General features: G+C 44.1%; 5 protein-coding genes across 7 annotated transcripts in view; 3 read left to right on the top strand and 2 right to left on the bottom strand.

The window, feature by feature from the left end:
- Nucleotides 1–15,235, top strand: part of flna (filamin A, alpha (actin binding protein 280)) — a 32,783-nt gene extending 17,548 nt beyond the window's left edge. Inside the window, exons 12-49 of one of the 2 annotated variants that reach the window (XM_049752385.1) lie at nt 20–156; nt 238–434; nt 533–646; nt 840–983; nt 1,098–1,221; nt 1,338–1,498; nt 1,612–1,702; nt 2,056–2,225; nt 3,060–3,177; nt 3,353–3,465; nt 3,557–3,706; nt 3,778–4,096; nt 4,675–4,848; nt 4,937–5,099; nt 5,182–5,342; nt 5,459–5,626; nt 5,759–5,882; nt 5,949–6,105; nt 6,173–6,362; nt 7,383–7,406; nt 7,812–8,059; nt 8,431–8,505; nt 9,186–9,285; nt 9,361–9,501; nt 9,583–9,711; nt 9,816–9,989; nt 10,075–10,236; nt 10,310–10,513; nt 10,578–10,730; nt 10,810–10,932; nt 11,080–11,346; nt 11,426–11,563; nt 11,772–11,887; nt 13,059–13,191; nt 13,303–13,479; nt 13,561–13,779; nt 13,868–14,065; nt 14,171–15,235. In XM_049752385.1, the coding sequence (XP_049608342.1) occupies nt 20–156; nt 238–434; nt 533–646; nt 840–983; nt 1,098–1,221; nt 1,338–1,498; nt 1,612–1,702; nt 2,056–2,225; nt 3,060–3,177; nt 3,353–3,465; nt 3,557–3,706; nt 3,778–4,096; nt 4,675–4,848; nt 4,937–5,099; nt 5,182–5,342; nt 5,459–5,626; nt 5,759–5,882; nt 5,949–6,105; nt 6,173–6,362; nt 7,383–7,406; nt 7,812–8,059; nt 8,431–8,505; nt 9,186–9,285; nt 9,361–9,501; nt 9,583–9,711; nt 9,816–9,989; nt 10,075–10,236; nt 10,310–10,513; nt 10,578–10,730; nt 10,810–10,932; nt 11,080–11,346; nt 11,426–11,563; nt 11,772–11,887; nt 13,059–13,191; nt 13,303–13,479; nt 13,561–13,779; nt 13,868–14,065; nt 14,171–14,355 (5,941 nt within the window). In that variant the 3' untranslated portion in view covers nt 14,356–15,235. The remainder of the gene's footprint in view (nt 1–19; nt 157–237; nt 435–532; nt 647–839; nt 984–1,097; nt 1,222–1,337; nt 1,499–1,611; nt 1,703–2,055; nt 2,226–3,059; nt 3,178–3,352; nt 3,466–3,556; nt 3,707–3,777; nt 4,097–4,674; nt 4,849–4,936; nt 5,100–5,181; nt 5,343–5,458; nt 5,627–5,758; nt 5,883–5,948; nt 6,106–6,172; nt 6,363–7,382; nt 7,407–7,811; nt 8,060–8,430; nt 8,506–9,185; nt 9,286–9,360; nt 9,502–9,582; nt 9,712–9,815; nt 9,990–10,074; nt 10,237–10,309; nt 10,514–10,577; nt 10,731–10,809; nt 10,933–11,079; nt 11,347–11,425; nt 11,564–11,771; nt 11,888–13,058; nt 13,192–13,302; nt 13,480–13,560; nt 13,780–13,867; nt 14,066–14,170) is intronic. The other variant, XM_068649160.1, reaches the window with a different exon arrangement.
- An 802-nt stretch (nt 15,236–16,037) lies between these two features.
- emd (emerin) lies at nt 16,038–18,887 on the top strand. The gene is made up of 7 exons (XM_049752454.2): nt 16,038–16,179; nt 16,309–16,388; nt 16,656–16,751; nt 17,260–17,294; nt 17,391–17,422; nt 17,959–18,024; nt 18,099–18,887. The coding sequence occupies exons 2-7, from the start codon at nt 16,310–16,312 to the stop codon at nt 18,277–18,279; spliced, it is 489 nt and encodes a 162-aa protein (XP_049608411.1). The 5' UTR covers nt 16,038–16,179; nt 16,309; the 3' UTR covers nt 18,280–18,887.
- si:dkey-93l1.9 (uncharacterized protein LOC562339 homolog) lies at nt 18,568–20,928 on the bottom strand. Its single transcript, XM_049752455.2, has 4 exons — nt 20,676–20,928; nt 19,714–19,956; nt 19,483–19,610; nt 18,568–19,397 (listed from the first exon to the last, which is right to left on the bottom strand). The coding sequence occupies exons 1-2, from the start codon at nt 20,742–20,744 to the stop codon at nt 19,714–19,716; spliced, it is 312 nt and encodes a 103-aa protein (XP_049608412.1). The 5' UTR covers nt 20,745–20,928; the 3' UTR covers nt 18,568–19,397; nt 19,483–19,610.
- A 422-nt stretch (nt 20,929–21,350) lies between these two features.
- mrpl49 (mitochondrial ribosomal protein L49) lies at nt 21,351–22,623 on the top strand. The gene has a single exon (XM_049752450.2). It carries the CDS (start codon nt 21,397–21,399, stop codon nt 21,904–21,906), a length of 510 nt encoding a protein of 169 aa, XP_049608407.1. The 5' UTR covers nt 21,351–21,396; the 3' UTR covers nt 21,907–22,623.
- Nucleotides 22,320–24,841, bottom strand: haus7 (HAUS augmin-like complex, subunit 7). Of its 2 annotated transcripts, none has more exons than XM_049752438.1 (9): nt 24,691–24,841; nt 24,195–24,310; nt 24,037–24,107; nt 23,783–23,844; nt 23,490–23,665; nt 23,294–23,405; nt 22,974–23,189; nt 22,800–22,908; nt 22,320–22,515 (listed from the first exon to the last, which is right to left on the bottom strand). In XM_049752438.1, the coding sequence occupies exons 1-9, from the start codon at nt 24,745–24,747 to the stop codon at nt 22,442–22,444; spliced, it is 993 nt and encodes a 330-aa protein (XP_049608395.1). In that variant the 5' UTR covers nt 24,748–24,841; the 3' UTR covers nt 22,320–22,441. The 2 variants fall into 2 exon arrangements, with proteins under 2 accessions (XP_049608395.1, XP_068505277.1); XM_068649176.1 differs by having other exon boundaries at nt 23,294–23,402.
- Between the last annotated feature and the right edge of the window lie 25 nt (nt 24,842–24,866).

The raw sequence follows: 24,866 nt of genomic DNA, 5'->3' as shown, positions 1-24,866 counted from the left end.
GCATATTGTCTCTTTTCAGTCCCATTGAGGTCAAGATTGGTTCTGAGGCCGGCCAGCAGAAGGTGAGGGCCTGGGGTCCCGGCCTAGAAGGCGGCGTGATTGGCAAATCTGCCGACTTTGTCGTGGAGGCTGTCGGAGACAATGTTGGCACTTTGGGTATGTTTTTTTTGTGTCTTGAAATGTTCATTACCGCTTACATTCTGGTTGCTTTGCTTAAACTTTGAATGCTCTCTTTAGGTTTCTCTGTGGAGGGTCCATCTCAGGCCAAGATTGAATGTGACGACAAGGGCGATGGTTCTTGTGATGTGCGCTACTGGCCTACAGAGCCTGGCGAGTATGCAGTACATGTGCTCTGCAACAGTGAGGACATTCAGCATTCTCCTTTCATGGCTGAGATTGTCAACCCACCTGGCAAAGACTTCTATCCTGACAAGGTGAGCAATAACTTGGGGGACACAACACATGTAATGGTGGCCTACACCCCCTCCCCCCCCCCCTCCACAAATGAAAGTGTTTTTTTATTTTTCTTCAGGTTAAAGCACATGGTCCTGGTCTTCAGAGCAGTGGGTTGGCTGTTGGCAAGCCCACTGAGTTTACGGTAGACGCCAAGCAAGGTGGAAAAGCTCCACTGAAGATTGTTGCTCAGGTAATGTCGTATAGGAATGTAAATTTCTGTGAAAATTCTGGGGACCACTCTTAAAGTTGCTTCCATTCGCTGCTCTTGTTCCTTTATGGGCAATAGCGCACTAGGCTCTAAGCTAGGTGGAGATGATCTCATTTTAAATGTAAATTTTGCTGACGCATAGCCTATTACACACGAGTTTGCCTCCACTCTGCAGGATGGGGAAGGCACCCCCGTGGAAGTCCAGGTTAAAGACAATGGCAACGGCACATACGCTTGTTCTTACACACCCCGCAAACCTTTAAAACACACGGTCATGGTCTCCTGGGGAGGAGTCAACATTCCCGACAGCCCCTTTAGGGTATGTATACTCTGGCGGTTGCGCAATGTTTTAGTTTTTTTTTTTTTTTTCTTCACTTCTTTCCCCCCAAATGACATGTTCACATTGAATGGTCTCTTTTGCGTTGGACTTCAGATGAACGTTGGGGCAGGCTGCCACCCAAACAAGGTGAAGGTATCTGGACCCGGAGTGGCCAAGACTGGTCTGAAAGCCTTTGAGCCAACATATTTTACAGTTGACTGCGCTGAGGCTGGTCAAGGTAACAACGGAATAGTTTACCAGCTCGTCAATGTTATCCCGGTGTATTATTAGTTCTGCAAACAGATGCGCTATTCGCAACTACTATCATGATTTGACTTTTTCTGTTGTCCAAAGGTGACATCAGCATCGGAATCAAGTGCGCCCCTGGCGTTGTGGGCAACGCAGAAGCCGACATCGACTTTGATATCATTAGGAACGATAACGATACGTTCACTGTCAAATACACGCCACCTGGGGCGGGCAGCTACACCATCATGGTTCTGTTTGCTGACCAAGTGAGTTGTATTCCCCGCGTGAGGTTTTCATTCGGTCGTGGAAATTGCATTGGTACTTTTTGTATGTGAGAAGTTGTCAAGACTATATTCCTGTTCATATTTGTTCTATTCAGGCTATTCCAATGACACCCATCAGAATCAAGGTGGATCCTGCTCATGATGCCAGTAAAGTGAAGGCAGAAGGCCCAGGACTCAGCCGCAGTGGTAAGGCTACCATTGTATTCAAATTCTCTCGTGTTTGTATTTTTTTTATTATTTTTTTTTTAATTGTCATTTCAAACAATATTGATGTTCACCCTATCTGCATTATTTGTAATGTACAGTGCTTCACAAATTTATCAAACCACCATTTTTCAAATAATTCTAATTCTACATTTTTTGAAATATTTTATAAGTCATGGCTAACAACTATTCTGGGACTTTTAGAATACAATATATTCTTAAAAACCTTCTACTGACTAGTACACTGTTTCCCAACCAGTGGTATGGTTGTGCAATTACATACATTTTATGATCTCTTCAATTGTCCGCATTCAATGTTCTGTTGCCCTTTCTAGGTGTTGAATTGAACAAGCCCACTCATTTCACTGTGACCACAAAAGGAGCCGGAAAAGCCAACCTGGACTGCAACTTTGTCGGCCCCATCAAAGCAGAGGCAGTCAAGGACTTTGAAATCATTAACAACCATGACAATACCCACACTGTGAAATACACTCCTGTGCAGCAGGTAAGACCCTCAAACGTGTCTCCCAGCGGTTTAAAGTTCCTCCCGAGTGTCACTGAAAGAATAAAGAATAACAGGACACATGGCATCGACTTGCAACACAGTGGTTGAATTTTGGAAGGGGGTATAAAGCATGAATTGCATTTTCACTTGTGGAAGCAGCACTTCATCTGTGCATGTCCTGCATGCATCAGACATATTTCCAAATGCAATACTTATCTTAGCCAAAGCTTATCAGTTTGTATGTTGCTCATGTATAGCAGTCAGTGTTTTCTTGCTCCATAAGTGTAAATGAATGTATTTTTTTGCTCTTTATTGCAAGAAACTTTTTTTTTTTCCAGTTTACTTGTCCCAATTACTCACAGCGCTTTTTCATCCAAGCCTAACATCTTCACCCTCGTTTGCAACACCAACTGCGCTCATGTCTTCCCTCACTGCATCAATTAACCTTCTTCCTGGCAGTTCCATCCTAATCATGCTTCTACCAATAACTCTCTCTCCTGAACATGTCCAACGCATGGAGGTCTGGTCTCAAGCATGTAACCTTCCTTGGCTTTGTGTCTGCTGATAAGCTTATTTCAAAACCTGTCCTCCCTGGTCACTCCTAAAAAGCATCTAATCTTCATCTCGGCCACACCTGCACTTTCCTCTACCCATTCCAACCTGCTTGGATCGGTTTCATTACTTCCTTTCCATACTCACCACTGGTGTGGACTGTGACCCTAATTAAAGTCCTCCCCGCTCGCTTTCTCACCAACACGATGGAGTTATTTTGCAAAACCTTGTGATTGGTATTGACGCGGACCACCTTGAATCTCAATTCCTTCCTGACATCAGGGTCCTCTGGGGCTTGCTGTGACCTATGGTGGCGATCATATACCCAAGAGCCCCTTTAATGTTGCGGTGGCGCCCTCACTGGATCTCAGCAAGATCAACGTCACGGGACTGGGGGACAGTACGTGCTTATCAGTCCTGTTCTGAACCATAGTAACAAATCAATGTTTTCTATCTGTCATTCCAAACTGGTTTTCAAGCACTTTGAAAACTATATGCATCCTGATCAACTTGCCTAGCGCCCCCCCAACTTAAATGTCTTTTCAACGCTGCGTTACTGTGCTTGTTTATTGTAGAGATGTCTGTAGGCAAGGACCAGGAGGTGACTGTGAAATCAAAGGGTGCTGGAGGTCAGGGCAAAGTGGCGGCCAAAGTGACAGCACCATCCGGCAAGCCTGTTGCTAGCAAGGTGGGGTCCATTGTTGCATCTAGAGTGATTTTTATTTTAAACACACCTTGCTGCACACAGATGCATGTATTGATTTCTCAAATGATCTCAGGTGGAGCCTGGGTTAAGTCCAGAAACCAGTCAGGTCAAGTTCATTCCAAGAGAAGCAGGGCCATACCAGGTTGAACTGACTTACGATGGAGTCCAGATCCCTGGATCACCTTTCACGCCCATAGCTTATCCTGCCACAGACCCCTCTAAGGTAATTCTGACTGACTACATGTGCACAGTTTCATGGACCAGAATCATAGAAATGTTTTAATCTCCTCTCAGGTGCGCTGTTCTGGCCCAGGCTTGGAGCGTGCCAAGGTTGGGGAAACGGGGGAGTTCATTGTGGACTGTACCAACGCCGGCCCAGCTGAACTGACCATAGAGATCATTTCCGACAGTGGTACAGAGGCCGAAGTTCATATCCAGGATAACGGGGACGGCACGTACACAATCACCTACATTCCACTCTATCCTGGCTCGTACACTCTGACCATCCGCTACGGTGGCCAGGATGTGCCAAACTTCCCAGCTCGGCTCACGGTGGAGCCGGCCGTTGATGCCAGCGGAGTCCGTGTGTTTGGGCCAGGAGTGGAAGGCAAAGGTGAGACAAGTTGGCGGTTACAAGGGTGTACCTGTAGAGCTGTAACGGAAAATGTTCTACCTTTTTTTTTTTTTTTTTTTTTTTTTGGTTCATATACTGTTCAGCATTCGTTGGCGCTGCTTGAAAAAGGTCTTGGCATTTAGTTTGTCCCTACAGCCACATATTTCCCTCTTACAAACAACCAAGGGGAAAAAAAATCTATTTCCTCTGCAATGATCTAACAAACTTTTTTTTTTGCCCTTTTTGATGTATCTGTAGTAACCACTAACCACCACCCCATTCGGCGTCATTTTTTGAGGTTGAGGTGAAATTACTTGACAAGGAATAAATCATGGTTTCTTTTAGAACTCTTACAGCTCCGACTACTGACATCATAGTTGTACGTTCAGAATCAAGATGTAGCTCTTGATGAAGTGGAGCTCACAAATTAGTCACAGACAAGCATTGGTTACAGTGACTTTGTCAACCCTCTAAAACAAAATTATCTTCAATGGGCTATCATCAGGGCATTGCGTCATTACATTTGAGCCTGTTGAAACTTGTAGTGCATCCCACCAAATTTGTTGGTTTTGTTTTAGGCATTTTTCGCGAGGCCACCACCGATTTCACGGTGGATGCTCGTGCTCTGACGCTGTCTGGAGGCGACCACATCAAAACTCTGATTAGCAACCCATCGGGCAGCCGTACTGATAGCCTGATCACCGACCTTGGAGATGGGATTTATAACGTCGAGTACACTCCCTATGAGGAAGGTTCGTAGAAACGTTTCATCGGGAGTTAAAAAAAAGTTGTGGCATTACAGAAACACGGGCTTCAAGATGTTCCTTGTGATTACTTTAGGTCCACACAGTGTGGAGGTCTCCTATGATGGTACACCAGTGCCAAAAAGCCCGTTCCGTGTTGCCGTCACTGAAGGTTGTGATCCGGCCAGAGTACGCGTGCATGGCCCAGGCCTGAAAAGCGGCACTACCAACAAGCCCAACAAGTTCACAGTGGAGACAAGGTAAATGGGACTTTAATTGAAAGACAGTTTCACCGCTTAAGGAAGTGAGAGCTCAACTGTTGTGTATTCAACTTATTTACAGGGGAGCAGGCACTGGCGGTCTTGGCTTGGCAATGGAAGGTCCATCGGAGGCCAAAATGTCCTGCACTGATAACAAGGATGGCAGTTGCAGTGTTGAGTATATCCCCTACGAGCCGGGCACCTATAACCTCAATGTAACCTATGGAGGACAACCCATCAAAGGTATTCAAGTCGCTGCTTCTCAGTTGTCATCCATCCACCATTGTTTAACGTACACAACTCACTAGCATCAGAGGAATGTTGGGCAAAATCTTTCTTGAAATGGAATGTTTTTGCAGGCAGTCCTTTCTCAGTGCCAGTCATTGACACAGTGGACAGTTCCAAGGTGAAATGCCAAGGTCCAGGTCTTGGTGGCAATGTCAGGGCCAATATTCCACAGGCCTTTACAGTGGATGCTACCAAAGCTGGAGTGGCCCCGCTGCAGATTCGCGTGCAGGGACCCAAAGGTGTGTGTGTGTGTGTGAGACTGTTTTCGTCGGATTGCATTGCTTGTTTTGTAATAATAAGCGCAAAAAAAAAAAAAGTCTAATAACTTCGCCCCTGCTCGCATTGAAAATGTTTGTTTGTGCATACTATAGGTGTGGTGGAGCCAGCCGAAATTGTGGATAATGGTGACCAAACTCACACGGTTAACTATGTTCCCACACGAGAGGGTCCGTATTCCATTAACGTCTTATATGGTGATGAGGAAATCCCGCGCAGGTACCACGCGTGCAAAATGTAGTCATAGCAGTCTTCTATGACACAAACTATAATCACCTTTTTCAGCCCTTATAAGGTCAAGGTGCTTCCTACCCATGACGCCAGTAAAGTGCGAGCTAGTGGGCCGGGTCTGAACACCACAGGGGTGCCCGCCTCTCTGCCTGTGGAGTTTACCATTGATGCCAAAGATGCAGGGGAAGGACTGCTGGCAGTGCAAATCACTGTAAGTGTAATGGCATGCAAAACATGTAGTATAATAATTAATTAATTAAAAATAATTTTATGTGCAGGACCCAGAAGGAAAGCCAAAGAAGGCCAACATCCGCGATAACCACGACGGAACATACTTGGTGTCCTACGTTCCGGACATGACCGGCAGATATACAATCTTGATCAAGTACGGAGGAGACGAGATCCCGTATTCACCGTATCGCATTCGGGCTCTACCCACAGGAGATGCCAGCAAATGCACAGTAACAGGTATGCGATGCGATGAGCAGCCCCCATAGTTTTGCTCTTGAACCTGCTGGTATAGGCATGCCGGAAACGTTACTCCGATTAAGGCCTTCCAGCTCGTTAGAAAAGCGGACAAGGACTTAAACGTGACCGTGAGTTGACAAACGAGCAAGTCCAGCAATCTGCAGTTCACCGTGACATGGAATTAAACCAGCTATTCAGGCCGTAGACTGGTTGGATCTAGAATTCTCGGCTGCTGTCAAGTGGTAGAAACAGTATGGGCGATTGTCCCACATACGATTGATAGGTGTATTATTATTATTTATTATTTAGTCAATCAATTCATGTTCCTGGTTTTGAGTTCAAATCTTTTGTCCTGTTATTTTCCCTTTCAGTCACAAACATTGTGCATATTTGAATGCTCCCCACCCCCAATTAGGTTTATCCAACCCTCAACCCTAGTGCTGTTAAAGAAAATTTCAGCCATTTCTGAATATTTTGAAAGTACTGTTTTTGTTTTTCAAAGGCTAAAGAGCATGTGATCACATAAAATAGTAGTTTCCGCTGTGAAATAGCTGCCTTGGACCATGGATCCCTGCGTCGCAGTATTTTCATCACTGGGTGACATTAATGGGAGCAGAGCCATAGTTGTTGGTTTTAAACTCTGGAGGTTTGAATTATGGGACAGTTTGGCCCGTGCTAAACTTGAGCCAATAAACATGGCTGCTTCCCAGCGGGTTTTATGTTAACTGCAATTCTGTTACTGCTTCAATTTTATTTCATTTTTTTTAGACAACTTTTCATGCTTTTGTTTTTGTTTCTATTGCTGTTACACTCCTCCTCGGCTCATTCCCTCCCATGCACACACGTACACACACGCACTCACACTCGCACACTCCTTACCTCACACTGCCACTGTTTAGTTTCTCATTTTGATTTAAAGAGCACACATTTGGCTCCAATCACCGCTACCCCTACCTGACTATCTTGTGTGTGTCACTTTTGTCTTTTGCACATCCTGCTTGTCACCGTTCCCACTATCAGTCTCAATCGGAGGTCACGGTTTAGGTAAGCCCAAGGAGTACTTTGTATTGTAGACGAACTCATGACTTTTCGCATGGAAACCACTTCAAACCTGGGCTCTAATTCTCTTCTTTTACACCTTCTGCTCCCCCCCCCCCTTATCTTTTACTGTCCATATATTTCAGCATTTCATGTGTGCAATTTGCTCACATGCTCATTTGGATACCCTAATACTAACTTGAAACAAGTTAAGGTCGGCATGCTGAATGACGGGCTAATCAAGCTTCCAGTTCTTCATAGAAATATTAGAAATGTTGGGCAATTGATTTCTGGATTTAACATGACTAGATTTCATCTTTAACTATTCTCTTGGTGGTGAAATATGCATGCTAAATGACTACGGTGAGAGCGCCTTGGTATCGTGAACTTGACAGTTTCCCAATCCACCAGGTGCCGGTGTTGGTCCAACCATTCAGATTGGTGAACAGACGGTCATCACTGTGGACGCCAAGGCAGCCGGCAAAGGCAAAGTGACGTGCACCGTGTGCACGCCCGAGGGAGCCGAGCTAGACGTAGACGTTGTGGAAAACGAGGACGGCACATTTGACATCTTTTACACGGCTCCACAGCCCGGCGAGTATGTCATCTGCGTCCGTTTTGGAGGAGAGCACATTCCAAACAGCCCATTCCAAGTCACGGTGAGTACTTTTATTGGAAAAATGTGCAATGTAAGACTATGAGCTCAACAAAGTACAACCTCAACTGACTATATTGTAACAGGACCAGCACACTAAGTAGTAAGCTTTTGGGCATACACTGGGGGGAAAAAACAAAAGTCATCGTTGATTCAACTGCAGCCACATAAATCACCATATTCATAGATTCCTGTAACTTATTTGAGGGACAAGGAAAAGATGGGATCACTTAAAGAACATCTTTGAGGGATGTACCCTTGGTGTTAGTCTCTCCCCACAGAAATATAATCACTGGATCCCCGTGGTGTCACATTGTTTTTACTTCCCTACAACCCCTTCTATTTGTTTTCCATCCAACCTCTCACCCCCACCAGGCATTGGAGGGAGCTCCATCAGACCAGCTCATGCAGCAGTGCCAACTGCCCCAGTACTACGCTCAACAGCCCTGGGTACCAAAATACTTTGTCCCAACCTTTTTCAGCATTTTTCAACAAATGAGTCCTACTTGTTATTTCCATCGTCCCTTGTCCTACTTCCTTTCTCTGCTCTGCACCATCAAACATATCCGGCGTCAGTGTCTGCTGTGTCATTTCAGGGGTCTCCCCTCTGACAGGCCTGCCTTTCTCCTTTTCCGCCGTGTTCCTCCATTTCATTAACAGGGCTCCTAACATGGACAATGCAACAGAGTTGCTCAGTAACAAAGAGACACTGGTCAACACTTCCATGTTTATACTGAGTTTCTAAAGTCATTCATTGATACGGTCAAGCAATTGGCGTGGAGCTAAATAGCAACAGTTCTGTTGCCCAGTGCTCTTTGACAACTTACTGAAGGGACGAATTATCTGCGTTGACAGTCTTCCATGTGGACCGGTCTTCTGAGTCATTTGGTGCTTAACTGTCCTTTTTACCTTCCAATGTTTAGTACTCATCTCATTCTCAGTTTCTGTTGGCCTCATCATCATCATAACAATGATCAACGCTGTTGATCATTTCATCGCAAATGTTTCATTCCATTTGTTTGCTTGTTTTTTTTATTTATTTTTTGGTCGTACACAGAGCAAGACAAAGTGTAAAATCTCCACGACATCTTCATACACTAAGTATTAGACATTTGGTCTCTGTCTCACAGGCAACCGACAGACCATTGGGAATGAATGGTCTCGACGTGACAGGGCTCAGGCCATTTGACTTGGTCATCCCGTTCACCATTCAGAAAGGAGAGATCACGGGTAGGAAAAGCAATCGCAAGGCTGACCTCTCTTTTTGGGAGTGTTGCTTGAATCTCATTGTGGTCTCAACTCAAGGTGAGGTCCGAATGCCATCGGGCAAGGTTGCCAAGCCCGACATCACGGACAATAAGGACGGGACTGTTACTGTCAAGTATGCGCCAATTGAGGCTGGGCTGCACGAGATGGACATAAAATATGACGGCATTCACATCCCTGGTATGACTTTTGTTTGGAGACATTGCATAACGTTGCCTTCATGAGAGCGTTGTTCTCTAATGTCTTCATTGACATTCATAGGAAGTCCCCTGCAGTTTTACGTGGATTACATGAACAGCGGTAATGTCAGTGCCTATGGTCCTGGTCTAATCCATGGGACCGTCAACAAGCCTGCAGTCTTCACAGTCAACACTAAAGATGCAGGCGAGGGTATGTGGGGCTCATGAGAGGCATGGGAAGAATGTATAACATCCATTCCGTTCTACTCTCCAGATCCAAACCATCTTTTTTTTATTTACTCTTTGTTTCTGTAGGTGGTCTGTCTCTGGCTATTGAGGGCCCATCCAAAGCGGACATCAGCTGCGTGGACAACCAGGATGGGACGTGTAGTGTGTCCTATCTCCCAGTTCTGCCAGGAGACTATAGTATCCTGGTCAAGTACAACGACAAGCACATACCTGGCAGCCCCTTTTCGGCAAAGATTACTGGTAGATCCTGAAATACTGCGGGGTCAAAGTCAAGTAGGTTGTACTTTGCAAGGGTGTGACACCACTGTCCTGTTCTCATTTCCAGGTGATGACTCAATGAGGATGTCCCATCTGAAAGTGGGATCAGCAGCTGACATTCCTCTGGACATTGGCGATTTTGACCTGAGCCAACTGACAGCCTCGCTCACCACACCCTCGGGTCGTGAGGAACCCTGCCTCCTCAAGATGCTACGAAATGGCCATGTTGGTGGGTAGAACAGATGCTGCACGTTTGTTAGCTTAGAAGCTTGGCAATCTCATCATTGTTGTCTCTGTTACAGGCATCTCGTTTGTTCCAAAGGAGATTGGAGAACATTTGGTCAACATCAAGAAAAATGGTCGCCACATTCCGAGCAGCCCCATTTCTGTTATGATTAACCAGTCTGAGATCGCAGATGCCAGCCGTGTTCGTGTTAGCGGCTTGGGGCTGAGTGAAGCCAGGACCTTTGAGCCTGCGGAATTCATCATCGACACCCGTGATGCAGGTACAAGCTTGAAGAACTTTAAAATTAGCTGAGAAAACCTCCCTCACGCATTTGGTCTTTTCAGGCTATGGTGGCCTGGGGCTGTCCATCGAAGGACCAAGTAAAGTGGACATCAACACAGAGGACCAAGAAGATGGCACCTGTAAGGTCACGTACTGCCCCACTGAACCTGGGAATTACATCATCAACATCAAGTTTGCTGACCAACATGTTCCAGGTGAGAAGCAGTAGCAAGACGGACCTTAACATTAACAGTGCTCTTAAAAAGTGCTGACTTTGGCCAATTGCGTTTCCAGGGAGTGCCTTCACAGTCAAGGTTACAGGCGAGGGCAGGATGAAAGAGAGCATCACTAGGAAGAAGAGAGCAGCGTCTGTGGCTAATGTTGGTAGCCAGTGTGACCTCAGCCTCAAGATCCCAGGTGGGCAAGAGATTATTTGGAGCACCACATTCCTTACCTTACGCGCATGTATTTAATTGGTGACCAATATTTCAAGACATGTTCTCATTCTGTCATGGCGTCAATGGTTTTAAATGTTTTAAACACTCCACCTGCTTGTTTCTTTAGAGATCAGCATAGCAGACATGTCTGCTCAGGTGACCAGCCCCTCCGGTCAGGTTCACCAGGCCGAAATTATGGAGGGAGAGAACAACACGTACTGCATCCGCTTCGTGCCCACCGAGACGGGTGTGCACACGGTGTGCGTGAAATACAATGGGATGCACGTGCCCGGCAGCCCCTTCCAGTTCACCGTCGGCCCCCTCGGAGAGGGAGGGGCACATAAGGTCCGTGCCGGTGGGCCAGGCCTGGAGAGAGCGGAGGCTGGAGTGCCAGGTTGGTGTGGTTGTTTTGTAGACTGAGATTACGAGAGTTTCTGCAAAGTCAACCAAGCTTGGTTCTTTTGCGTGTGAAGCTGAATTTAGTATCTGGACGAGGGAGGCTGGAGCTGGCGGGCTCAGTATTGCTGTGGAAGGGCCGAGCAAGGCTGAAATCGCCTTTGAGGATCGCAAGGATGGCTCTAGTGGAGTGTCTTACATTGTGCAGGAACCAGGTGAGACAAGAGATGCAAGTATGTTGCTGCATGTTCACACCGAATCAGTCTCCACTGTTGAGGGGTGAATTGAATTTGCAGTCAACAATTAAAACCCATTTCAAGTCCTGAGGGGCTAAACTTGTGTCACCTGTGGAAGATGCCTCAATGTGATTGCCTTTGTATTGTAATCTTTTTTTTTGTTGTGTGTGTGTGTGTGTGTATATAGGAGACTATGAGGTGTCCATCCGTTTCAACGACGAGCACATCCCTGACAGTCCCTTCATCGTACCAGTGGCCTCGCCCTCGGATGACGCCCGACGCCTCACTGTTGCCAGCCTTCAGGTGAGGCTCTGAGACGCGCACACATGTCCATGTGCAAGCACACGCCAGGCCGCAGCGCACTGCCCAAAATGCATCCGCTTATAAAGTGACCTCACAGAATCTACCACTCCAGTAACGATCCTGAGTGTGTAGAAGGGGAAAATGCAATAATGCACAGCTAGAATAAAATGACTCGTCCCTAAGCAGAAGTTGTGGATAAAGTAGAGCTTGTTAGATTTAGTGATGAAACTGTGATAGTTGTGTTAGAGTGGTTCTTTAAGAGCTGCTGGCCACTCATCAGCTGCTGCATTGTTGGGCAGTGCCAAGGCACCACTGGCGCAAGAAAGGACTGTGTGTGTTTCTCGTGCCTCATTCTAAAGGCTCCCAACAGCCTACCTCCTCAAAATGGGATTACGGGGCGCTAAAGGGTTAAAGAGGGTTTGAAATGGGCTGTCTCCCCCTCCCCACGCCCTTTTTCCTTTTCCTTTCGCACATGCAGTACATTATCGATAGTAGATCGCATTTCACGACTATGACGTGGAAGAGATTAACGTCGTCGACAATTAACCAAAGAAAGTTCTCTTTTATGGCAGGTGGAAAAACACAATTCAGATTTCTGACTTCTTGGAGCACAATTTTCTTTTGACACATGTAAAAATGCATGCTCACTCGAGGTTATTTGACAAAGGACCATCACTTTTTGTGAGAGCAACATTAGATCTAAAGTACTATTTACTCAAACCGCTTATAGTGTGAACTTGACCCGAGGACCTGAAATAAATTGAGCTGAGACCAGATTAGCGTCACTTGATTTCAGAGGGGTATAAGAGGGACTGACACACTTTTGCACAAAATTATTGGTTGGGTTAGTCTGGGTAGCTGAAAATCAAATACATAAACGCCATCACTTAAGCACCCACACACAATACTTTTTTCTTCCTTTTCACTTTGTGTTCAATCCTGCTTGCTTGTACTATACAGCCTCTTCTTTAACCTTCTTAGCGACCTCCAGGTAAGGTTAAAACAAACAAAAAAATATTGGCGTATGTAAATGGGTCACAAAAAAATCTAGGTGTATGTAAATGGGTGATTTTCATCTAACCTGATGTGACACTCTTTTATTGTCCATGTAGCGTATGTATGTATAATGCAGAGCAACATGGATGAGTGTTGAGTGTGTTCTGTCGAGCAGGAGTCTGGCTTGAAGGTGAACCAGCCGGCATCGTTCGCAGTCAGTCTGAATGGAGCAAAGGGTGTGATTGATGCAAAGGTTCACAGCCCATCAGGAGCTCTGGAGGAGTGTTGTGTTACTGAGATTGACCAAGGTAACCGCAAAAAGGCTGTTTGAACTCCTTTTAGTAACTTCTGAGATGTTTTGACATTGTGGCGAATTTTGGTATCCACTCCTTCATTAAGCCTGGTTCTATCTTTTCTAGACAAGTATGCAGTCCGCTTCATCCCTCGAGAGAACGGCCTCTATTTAATTGACGTGAAGTTCAACGGAAGTCACATCCCTGGTAGTCCATTTAAGATCCGGGTTGGAGAAACGGGTCAGGCTGGAGACCCTGGGATGGTGTCTGCATATGGACTGGGCTTAGAAAGAGGCAGCACAGGTAACTTGTTGCGTGGCCTCGTGTGGGAGAAGACCGTCAGGTAAAAATCTTTACGCTGACCCTCTGTTATTCTTGCTACAGGAACTGCATGTGAATTTGTGGTAAACACGAGCAACGCGGGTCCAGGGGCTTTGGCTGTAACCATTGACGGTCCTTCCAAAGTGAAGATGGACTGTGTCGAGTGCCCGGAGGGCTACAAGGTCACATACACCCCAATGGCACCCGGCAGTTATCTAATATCCATTAAGTACGGTGGACCCTACCACATTGTTGGAAGTCCCTTCAAGGCCAAGATCACTGGTGGGAGAGCCATTTGTTGCGACTCTACAAATAAAGGTTGATGGACTTTTGTATGGTTAGATCATGCTGTCCCCCGCCCCTTGTCCAGGTTCCAAGCTTGTGTCCAGCCACAGTATGCATGAAACTTCCTCTGTCATGGTTGACCCAGTGACTCGTGCCATCAGCTCCACCCAGCAAGGTGCTCCTATCCAGTCGGATGCCAGCAAGGTGGTGGCTAAAGGCCTTGGCCTCAACAAGGCCTTTGTTGGTCAGAAAAACAGCTTCAGTGTTGACTGCAGCAAAGCAGGTGTGTCCGAGTTCCTAACCTATCCCAGCATGCATCACTTGATGTGTAACTTGTCATTATCAACCCTAGCTAGCTTAAATTCTAACAATGCATCTGTTTCCACAGGTCGAAACATGCTGCTGGTTGGGGTGGACGGCCCCAAAGTTCCCTGCGAGGAGATCCTGGTAAAACATTTGGGCAACCGCCTGTATAATGTCAGCTACCAGCTCAAAGAGAAGGGAGAGTACATCCTGGTGGTCAAATGGGGGGATGATCACATTCCGGGTAGCCCCTTCCATATCGTTGTCTAAAAAAATAAAAGATTAAAATTAAAAAAAAAACTTGCACCACCATCAGCAACTTCTTACCACTGTTATTGTTTACAGCTTTGTTTTCCACCCATGTTATACATTTCTCTCAATTTATTTCAGTTTATTCAGACCTTTTACGAAACCATTCATCTCCCAAAGATGCAAATATATCTTTTTCAGCCATTGAGTTACCCCCCCTTCCCATTTCTAATAAGCAAAATCTCGGGAAGGAGACTTGCACCTTTAATGATTGCCAACTACCAGTTGATTGTTTCACCATGTGCTTTGCAGTTAACAAAATACGTGGGCATGCTGTAGTGGGCATTTGGTGGTGGTTCGTAAAATGCCTTGTCCACTCAGTATGTGTTGTTTGAGGCCTTTTTTTTTTTTTTTTTCTTTTTGATAACACAGTTGTTTTACCTGCTGATAGATAGTGTGAGCCAGTTGTAGGCACTGCTGTTCCTTACAATTACGCACGTTAGAGTAGAGGTCTAAACATGACATAAAAGGTCAACAGTAGTACTCAAACACCAAGCTTGTGTCACATCCACAATACTGCTTTTCTGTGCGGACGATGCCGCTGCATATTCATTTCTTTGTTAAAATGCCTGCCGATTCAGAACACCAGCTTGTGTTGCAAACATGTTCTTAAAAAGGGAAGAAAATAAAATGACGCTGGACAAAATATGTTGTGCTTCATCACAGCTTTTCAAGATGGTGACCAAAAAAAAAAAAAAGTTGCTTTTTTTGAATTTTGACCACACACCCTCCCCTTTTAGCGCTTGCTACAAAAACTAGAATCGTGTCCAGAATAAAAAAAAAATGCTTTTAAATGTTTGTAAGACAGTATTTTGATACACAATAAAGTTGTTGTCTAGTATTTTGAGTGTAATGACTTTGTCAACTCGGCAAAAAAATGTTGGTTTCGCTTTTATTTATAGGCTTCACTCTTTCAAAAGACATCTAATCCAGCTATCCATTTCCCAGTTTAGGGGAAAATGTGTGGTACCTCCCTAGACTGGTCTCCCTACCAGGAACTGCTCAATCATCACCTGGGGACTTTTGCAACTATAAATACATCAGTAGTCCGTACCAGGAACTTCAGCTGGGCTTCAAACATGATAGGTTTGTCACAACAAAAGCTTTATTAGATCTGGCTGCTCAAGATGGGCACGGGAAAAAATATAAATATGCAGAGCTCAGAACAATTTGTTGTCCTTAGGCGACTCCCAGAGGACATCAGCTGGATGTGCTTTCATGTGACAAGTTTTCATATAGGAGTTCACGCAAGCGCACATTCGCACCAGCTGACTAGTAGGAGAAAGTTCGGCATACAGTTCGGATAGGCGTCCTACGTAAAATCACTTGAATGGGATCCCTTAACCATATGTCATACAATAAGTGTTTTAGTGAATACAAAGGTGAGCTCTTAGACGGAGCTTAAACCACATTTGCACTAAAACACGCACCACATTGGTCTTCAAAAAGCAGGAATCTCGAAATAATAATGATGAACACATGCTAAACACGAACAAAAGTCAGAATTTGACGTGGTCAACTATTATGAGGACATTCTTAAATGTGTGATAAAAATGCAATTTTACAAAATTCCGTTAGAAACCTGATGCAAAAAAAAAATCAAATTGGATGAAAAAAAATTCAAATTCAAATATCCATATGGAATAGCTGTGACTGAACTGATTTGGTAGAGCATGTGACGTCATCAGGTTGGACACGCCCTCTTCCTTCTCAGCCCAGACTCCCAGCACTTTTCAGGCTCGGTTTTGTTTTCTCCAGCGCGGAACTCATTTCCCAGATTCTCAAGTAAGTTTGAATCTTTTTACTACACTATTCAATTAGTCTTTTGTTCCACTTGCCCGTCCGTGGTTATTTGCTTAACCTGACAATTTACGATTCTATCGATCGATTATTCTGAGACGTATTATTGTGCAGAATGTCTTTGCGTGACAAAAGCGATGAAGAGCTAAGCAAGATGCTGACTGACTACGGCATCAAACATGGACCCATAGTTGGTAAGAATAATAGACATTTTCATCCGAACAAAGTTAGTAATGTGCTCTTTAATGACCTTTTGGGGAAATTGGCGTTTAACAAATGGTTAATTTGTTCCTCCTTATGGAGTGCAATTGAAAACACAAACTGCTGAATTTGACAATTGAATAATTACTGCATTGCGTTTCTTACACCGAATATTCTGCTCGCATAATCAAGCCAAGTCATACACTGTTGTGAATCTTTTTTGGAAGTCGGTGACATTTCACGTTCATCTGTGCCTCTAGACTCCACTCGCAAATTGTACATGAAGAAGCTTGAGAGGGCCATGGAACAAGTGCCTGAGAAACCCTCCTCTGATAAGACTTACTACAGAGAGGAAGGTAGGATACTCCTGAAATGAAGCTCTCTCAAAATGATGACCTCACAAATCTTGACTGCTTCATGTCCAAGGCCTATTTTTCCTGATAATGCTGATTCAAAGTCCAAATGTGAAAAGCTTTAATGCATTCGGCCTTCCTGTTTGAAGCTATGTGTTGGCGTCTGGGTTTGACTCGTGATTTGTACCATTCATCTTCTCTTAAAGGTGTCCTGACTAAATTTTTGCTTCCCTCAAAATACAAGAATGATTGAGAATTATAGCACCAATGAGGTCAACACTGAGAATTACTTTTGTTACCATGACAACATTTCAAACGCTACAGACTAAGATGACGATACCTGGGAACTCTTTTATTCATTCATTCTTGAAATATAATGAATACATTGTCTACATTAAGCTTCTAAGCTGTAAACATGTTCCAAATAAGACGATCAACATTTGTTCGTTGTGTTGCCGGACTACCAAGTCCAGAAACAAGTGAACTGATTTGTTACTATATATCTTCACAGAAGAAGAGATTACGTACATCACGTACCACAGCCCGGTGAGTGAAGCAGCTTATCATTTTGCGTTTGTACCTCACTTCTATGTTTTGACATGCAGACAAGTCTTAGATTCCATCTTGCTTTCGTTTGCACAGGTCAGACATGAAGGTTATGGTTATGAAGACATGTGAGTGCAGCGTTTACGTACCACACAAACAGTCTTCACACAGCTATTCCATCGTGCGTGTGGGTGGGGTAATGTGAAAACCTGTCCGACCAAGTTAGCTTGTGTAATAATTAAGAATGTTAAGTATCGTAAAGTGGTGCTTCCTGGTAAGCAGAGCTTCAGTGAGCTTTGTTTAGTTAACAGCAGATCGCATTAGCTTCTGAGAAATGTCAGCATGCAGCACACATACACTTCATTTTGCTAGGTAGCTAACTCGTGGGTCTAATATTAGTGTCACAGGACTCAAACAACTTGATGCGTCATAGACAAATATAACAGAGGATCCGGCCACTTTCAAAATAAAATATTTTTCAACCGGAAGTGCTTTTAACTTTTTTTTTTTCCGGCATGGTACAGGTCTTGTTGGGACCACTGACGTACAGAATACAAGAGTTATTTTAAATAGTGGGAGGAAATGCATAAACATTTTCAATGTCAGTAACTTTTGTATTATGTCCTTGTCGATAAGAAAGTGAATTGTTTTTTTTTCTACCCAGGCTAAAAAGAAGATACAACAGTGAACCATTTGAAGATGAGGAATTAGACGGGGACATACAGAACACGTATGTCTGTAAGCTTTTCGCATAACAGTAAAATGATTTCCTATAATCGTCGTCAATACCTTCTGTGATTACAGGCCCATCCAGCGCAGCAGCAAAGCAGCCAATCAGAACGCCGTGTACTCCAAGGAGGCTGTCCAATCCGGATGCAGCTTCTGTGGGGTGATAAAAATGCTACTGCTGCTAGCGGTTGTGGCAGCTGCCTACTACGCTTATTGTTACATTACCAAAGATGAAAATCCTTTCAACCTTCAATGATCAATAAATGACCACTTCTAGGATGCAATCCCTTGGACTTTGTTTTATACGTTGACATTGGTTTGTATTCATTTTGTCGGCGACATGATGGTGTCATGGGAAAGAAAAGTTTTTATATTTTTACAGCAAACGCCGTCCAAATCATGTCAACCCTAGCATTGTCACATTGTATTTCAATGCAAACACTAAAGTTGTCTTCTACTTGTGGGTGAATTTTGTCCTCAAGGGTGCCGTGCAAAATCAAATGATGTTACTTGTTCTGAAATTTGTAATTCACTACAATAATGATGTTTGTTTGTTCACATTTCTATGACAGCCATGTATAGTGACAAGCAGAATATTTAAATATTCTCGCTCAATGGCAGTAGCTACAATTAACCTTGTTAACGTTGTCATTCTTCCAACCGACCAATAGGTTTGCGTCAACAGGCCCACCTTAACATTGACTAAACAAATGTGTCTAGTAAACTGAGATCACTAGAAACAAGATCACAATTTTGGGATACTGCACTGTACTTTTGAGTCTATTTTTGTTCGATGAGTTGTCTTTTGTAAAATGTGTCTTGCCTTAATAAAGATTGCTAAGGGAGCAAAGAAACTCGAAAATATTCATATGATTATGTGACTGGTATATTAATCACTTAATTAATTAGGGGTTAGAATATTCTATACAGTGTATATACTATAATTGTTTTTTTAAGAAGAAGGGGAAAAAAAGACCACCAAAAGCATGTTTTACAAAGTGGAAGCTGTTATTGCTACAAATAAAACCACAACGTGTAGTTGCCAGGCATCGTTACTTTTGTGACCAATTACAACTGAAAGATAAAACATTGACAAAATGTACGTATGTATTAATTTGACCATCTCATCCGTTGTGTCATTTCAACAAAATTCTGAGATGTCAATATTCATATAAATACAACCAGGCTGTTTATGCATAAAAATTGTGAATTACATAACATTTTGAAGCGTGACAATACAAAGCTCTATGTACATATTTAAAAACTGACTAGGTGAAAGTGGTGCAGGTTCAAAGGCCAGTCGTCATGTTGAACTCAGAACGTTGCGGGGACATCTCAGGTGTCGCTTCAAACATTCCGCCGTATTTTGATGGCCTGAGAAGGTGGAAGTGGAATAAAGGTTCATTATTAAAGCAAGCAAGGGATGCGACTGTGTGTCGCCGTGTTTGGCGGCCTGCACCTGAGAGCGTGTCCCTCAAAGCCCAACGCCGTGATGAAGATGTTGATGAGGACCGTGAAGAACACCATAACAGTCGCCACATTGTTCATCCTGTTCAACTTGGCATGTTTACGCACGTCGTTCAGATCGTACTTCGCTGTTGCCACAGAAGCAAAACAAATTAGTCATACGAAAAGAAGACTTGGGGAAAATGTCGGGGCAAAACAGGTAACGCCAAAGTGGGCCTTTCAGTTACTTGCCTATAAAAACGAGCAGAAGCCCCACGATGACTTGCAGCGTAATGGACAGACACAAGAGGACAATGAGGGGGATGTAGAAACGATAACGCGGCCCCACATAGAGAACGGTCTTCAACTGGGACGAATTGGCCATCAGCAAGGCCACATCCAGCATGCTTTGAGCCGCACTCTTCTTGGTGGCATAGTGGTTTATGTTGATGGGCCGATACACTTTGCCTGAGGGAGATGTTACCACCTAAGGAGGACACCACAGATCTGACTCGACAAGTAGTATTCGTGCTTGCACTCATTTGGGCGAGCGTTCAAGCAAGGTTATGATAGCTTTTTTGATTTCTGGTTTCAAAATGTATCCATCAATTGGTTATGTCTGTAAAATATTATTATGAGGTAATTATAAAATGAACTGATTTGATAGTTTTACAGCTCTCTGAAAGGCGACTTGGATTTTAATGTTACCAGCAACAAATATTTGACCTCCCTGCTCTTTTGCAAACCTCAGAGAGGTGCTTGTTTGTTTGATCACTAAGCACTTGGACGTGGAGCTACAAAAGGGAGTGGCGCCCACACAGACAGGGCGGTGACTCACCTGGGCCGACAACAAACCGTGATCATCGACACTTTCACAACAGCTCAAGTACTGTACGTAGGTACGGAGGTAAATAGACCATCTATTGGAGTACGTGGGAAAAAATGCAAAGGGAAACTTCTGTTTTGTTGCACTTTGTTCACACATACGCACACAGGAAGAAATGCAAGGAGAAACTTCTGTTTTGTTCGTCTTTGTTTACACACACTCACATGTAGGCTCAAGGCATTTTGGTATTTACAAAATCCTGTTGTACAGGTAGGTGCAACATGACACTTAAACTCAACTTTCTCCGAGTACAACGTGCTCATTCATCAAGAAATATCAGTGGGGGGAAAAAATCACTGACATTTATAGATCTATCTTACCTCTATGTCTTTGTCATTGGGTTTATTGAGAGCGACGGCCTCCCCGTTGAGTGTGTGTTCTCTATCCATATCGTCTTTCTTCTGTCCTTCTCTGTCAAGTGACTTCCCCTTGCTGATGACGCCTGAAGTATTTCGAAAGGCAGTCTTAGGAAACTGAAAAGAAAGAGATATTCAAATGCTGACACAGACAGGATGAGCAAGTCAAGAAGATCCTCCGGTTACACTGGGAAGAGGGACGTTCTCAGTCTAAAATAAATGTGGCATGTTTCAGCCCATTCTCTGAGAGCGTGACCCCGCCCCTCACCGTTACCACAGGTGTCAAAGGTGAGGCCCGGGGGCCAGATCTGGTCCACCATATGTGGTCTGCAAAAGAAAATCGTGTGCGTTACCATCCATGATCCTTCCTGTACCGACACTTGATATTGTCATAAGTAATGAATAATAATGTTGATATTTTGCATCTATTTTCTTGATTCTAAACCCATTATCAATTTGAACAATACAGAACAAAATGAAGAAAAGTTGAAAAACTTTCAAAACTAGGTGTCCATCAATTTGTTGTTTAAATGTAATGATAGGAGGAGGCTGTTAACCATTTATGTGGTTTTACTCAACCCACGTTTTCCACTTATACCAGCAGGGGGCAGTGCTCTTCTTTTATGAAGCAGACAACCGGAAGCTCTTGTATAACTTCCGCCCTTCAGGACAGTCCCCACTTATCATGGCGGTGTACTTTGCCTTTCGTTCGGCAGCCTTGCGTGGAGCCCTTGGGTTACATAGGGGCACGCCGGGGTCTCCCAGCGCCATTGTGGGACTCAGGTTTCTATGCGCCGCAAAAGCGCCATTCCAAGAATCCACAGAGGAATATGAATTTGTCGAGCGTCTTATACCGCCCTCACGGGTCCCCACTCCGCCCAAGCACTCCGGACCGACGCCGTCTGGCTGGACCCCTCCGGCTGAGTCTCCGCCGTCACTCCCTTATATGATTCGCCGCTCCCGCATGCACAACATTCCGGTGTACACCGACGTGACCCACGGTAACCGCTTGATGACTTTGGTCCGGAAGGTGGAGGGCGACATTTGGGCTCTGGAGAAAGACGTCAAAGAGTACCTGAAGGACGTGACTGGCAAAGAATTGCCCACTCAAGTTAACGAGGTCACGATGACACTGAGGGTGAAAGGACATTTTGATAAGGAGCTGAAGGAATGGTTGATCAGTAAAGGCTTCTGAAAGAGCTTGGACGATGGCAAGTGGCAACTTGGACGAGTCAGATTCACTTGCGTGTACCACGTGACAGAAAGTGACACCAAAAAGACGCTGCTTGGACTCTGAGAACTTCATAAATGCATCATTCATGGATGCATCTCCATGAGAGCCATGCTGTGTCGCTCATCGTTATTAATGTCAGAATTGCTTCTAATGAGTCCAAATCAATGTGTATTAAGTGTTGACAGTTGTACATACGCGACTGTTTAATTTCTTACGACACCGTGTACCATGTTGTTTCCTCAACAATTATGCCTTCAAGTACGAATAAGAACCAATCTGAGGATTAAGCATTGCAACATGTTACTGCTTTATGTACAAAATGTGAAATTGGCAATAAGCGCTTCTCAGTTTTCACACATTCAAAATTCTGAACAGATGAGTAAAATTTTTATTAATGTAGGACAATATCCAAGTACATTGAATACAGTTCCATTTAGAGAATAAAAATGTAATTACAAATTATTTAACATATACAAATGAGATGAAAAAATATGGTTCATGTATTCTTGGCTGCACTTAGTTGGGAGAGAGAAGCTTTGTATCGCTCCGTTAGTTTATCCAGTTGATCATCTGAGAAACACAAAACAAGAACAAAAATCTTGATTATGGCATCTACAAAAACCCTTGGTTAAAATCTCTTATTAGAGAAAGCAATTAAAGTATTGTGGTTTGTTTCCATCTTGTGGCATCTTCAGGCAACTTTTTGGGAGGTCCATCCAAATAGCATTCATTGTACCGTCTCACTTTCCTGAAACATTTACTTACTGTGAAATGTGGATGTTAGATATTCTGATAATCTTCATACCAATGAAACTAATGAAGCAATAGAAAATCAAATGCGTAAAATAACTCACATATGGTCCCCTCTCCTTGGCTCGTGCAACAACGCTTTGTCTGGAGGTGGCTCACAAACTGCTTTGCAGCCGTTGATGCTTCCGATACCTCGTTCAGCATTTCCAACTCCTGTAGAAAGTCGCATCCAAGTGAGCTCCTGATTCATCTTCAACAAATTGTGCTTGCGCTTGTACCGTGGAGAAAGCTTGCAGAAGTTCATAGACTCTCTGGAAGACCTGTGGGTCTGCGCTAAAGCGAGGTCTCTCTTTTGTGCAAAAAACTCTCAGTTGCGTCTCTTCCACGTGGCAGAACGTGGTCATCAGCTGCTGGAGGTCGCACATGGCCACATGCAGCGCACGGCAAACAGAGGCACGGGCATTTGGCTCCTCTTTTGTTGTCAGGAACTCACACTGAGTTGAGATGAGCAGAAATCATTTTTAAAGAACTCATTATTGACTTGTTAGTGGCAGTAGTTTTGCTAATTATGACTCAGTGGCCATGTTCAAGGTCATACCTCAGACTTTAGCTGCTCCAGCATGGAGCGAGTAGATTTAATAAGGGCGGCACTGCTCTCAGCATTGTCTCTTCTTGGCTTGGCCGGTTTAGCGCTTTTGCATAAAACCCTTCTGATAGAAATACAGATAGATGGGAATAAGACGAATGACGGAAAATGTTCAAGAAGCAGGTTCTGGAGGAAGAGTGCAACATACGGGACATTTGAAAAACAGGGGTCCAGCGAAGGCGTGACCATTTGCGCAAGATTCTCATCTGTAAAAACCGTGTCGAGCAAGATCTTCATATCGTGCGCAGTGGATGCACTTAAGTCCGAGACCTCAGCGATAAGATTTTCCAGGAACTGAAGCTGCTGGTGGCAACTGGCATCACCCTGGAGGAGGAAACATTACTGGGACACAAAATACTTGATGTGTACGTACGACAACGTTGACCGTGCACACTGAGCCAGTCAAAGGAGTACAAGGGTTGGCCACAAAAGTTTTCCCACCTTGATTAAGTCCAGGCTGTCTTCTCTGCACAGCATCAGGTCCTGTCCAAGTGCAGCCATCCCTGTTTAGAAAGGCAGAACACGTGAAGAAGTGCTGCTAAGGGCAACATCTATACTAATCTCTTGGGGTTGTCATTATTTTCAATTTAAATCTCCATTTTTCCCTGTCCACAATTTAAAAAACCTGAAGATTTGCCAAATGTGAAGTACACTTTTCATCAAGCGTGTAAATTATTTAAAGACCATCATATTACCGTTTGTCAAAATATCCGGATTTCGGGTTCTTAATGCATTCTCTTTCAAACTGGCAAAGTTTGGATCAATACTGGGAAGAAAGAAGAGGTCATTTTAACAAATCATTACATTTAATGACGTGCATATACATGCAAAACGTATGTCATGTTTTCCCAACCTGCAGCAGACCCAAGTCAGTATGTCAGTACGAAGCTGGGAAGGAGTGCAGAGCAGCTGTAGCATGTCCTCGGACTCTTCTATGTACACACATTCCAGCACGGGACACGGCATAGCCTCAAAAAAGACAAACACGTCTTACATTAATGACATTTGTCAGGTGTCAGAGGTATTGAAGCTGGTGTTGTTTGCTATTAGCATTTATATATCCTAGAAACGTTGTTTAAAATATCCTTTTAAAAAAGTGGTCAAACTGAAAACAAAGTTTGGTTGGGATCGCAGAACAAATGTAATCAAGAAGTGCAATATCAATGATGGGATGCAGACAGAATGGGTTTATGTAAACAAATTCCTGAGGTTCATAACAGATTCGAATCAAATCGGTAGCATCTGAATATCCATCTTTCTATTATGGTACCTCATCTGAACAAAAGCTAAGACTGAACTGAAGGCAACAAGCGACAAAAAGTACTACAATAACTGAACAAATAAGATACCAGCAGGCGTGAATAAATGCGCCGAGCCTGCTCCGTCTCGTTCGAAACAGCCGCCATGTTCTTCGTCACCGACAAGAGCGCGCATGCGCACTGGTGGAGGCGGCGTGACGCTTTTACCACGCCCCCCTCCTGTCTGCAGGTGGCAGCATTGAGCACAACAGTCTACAACCTACTAG

This window comes from Syngnathus scovelli, chromosome 2, assembly GCF_024217435.2.
Source record: "Syngnathus scovelli strain Florida chromosome 2, RoL_Ssco_1.2, whole genome shotgun sequence".
Classification (NCBI taxonomy): domain Eukaryota; kingdom Metazoa; phylum Chordata; class Actinopteri; order Syngnathiformes; family Syngnathidae; genus Syngnathus; species Syngnathus scovelli.
The sequence above is the reverse complement of the archived record's forward strand: the minus strand, read 5'-3'. Positions and strand labels throughout refer to the sequence as shown.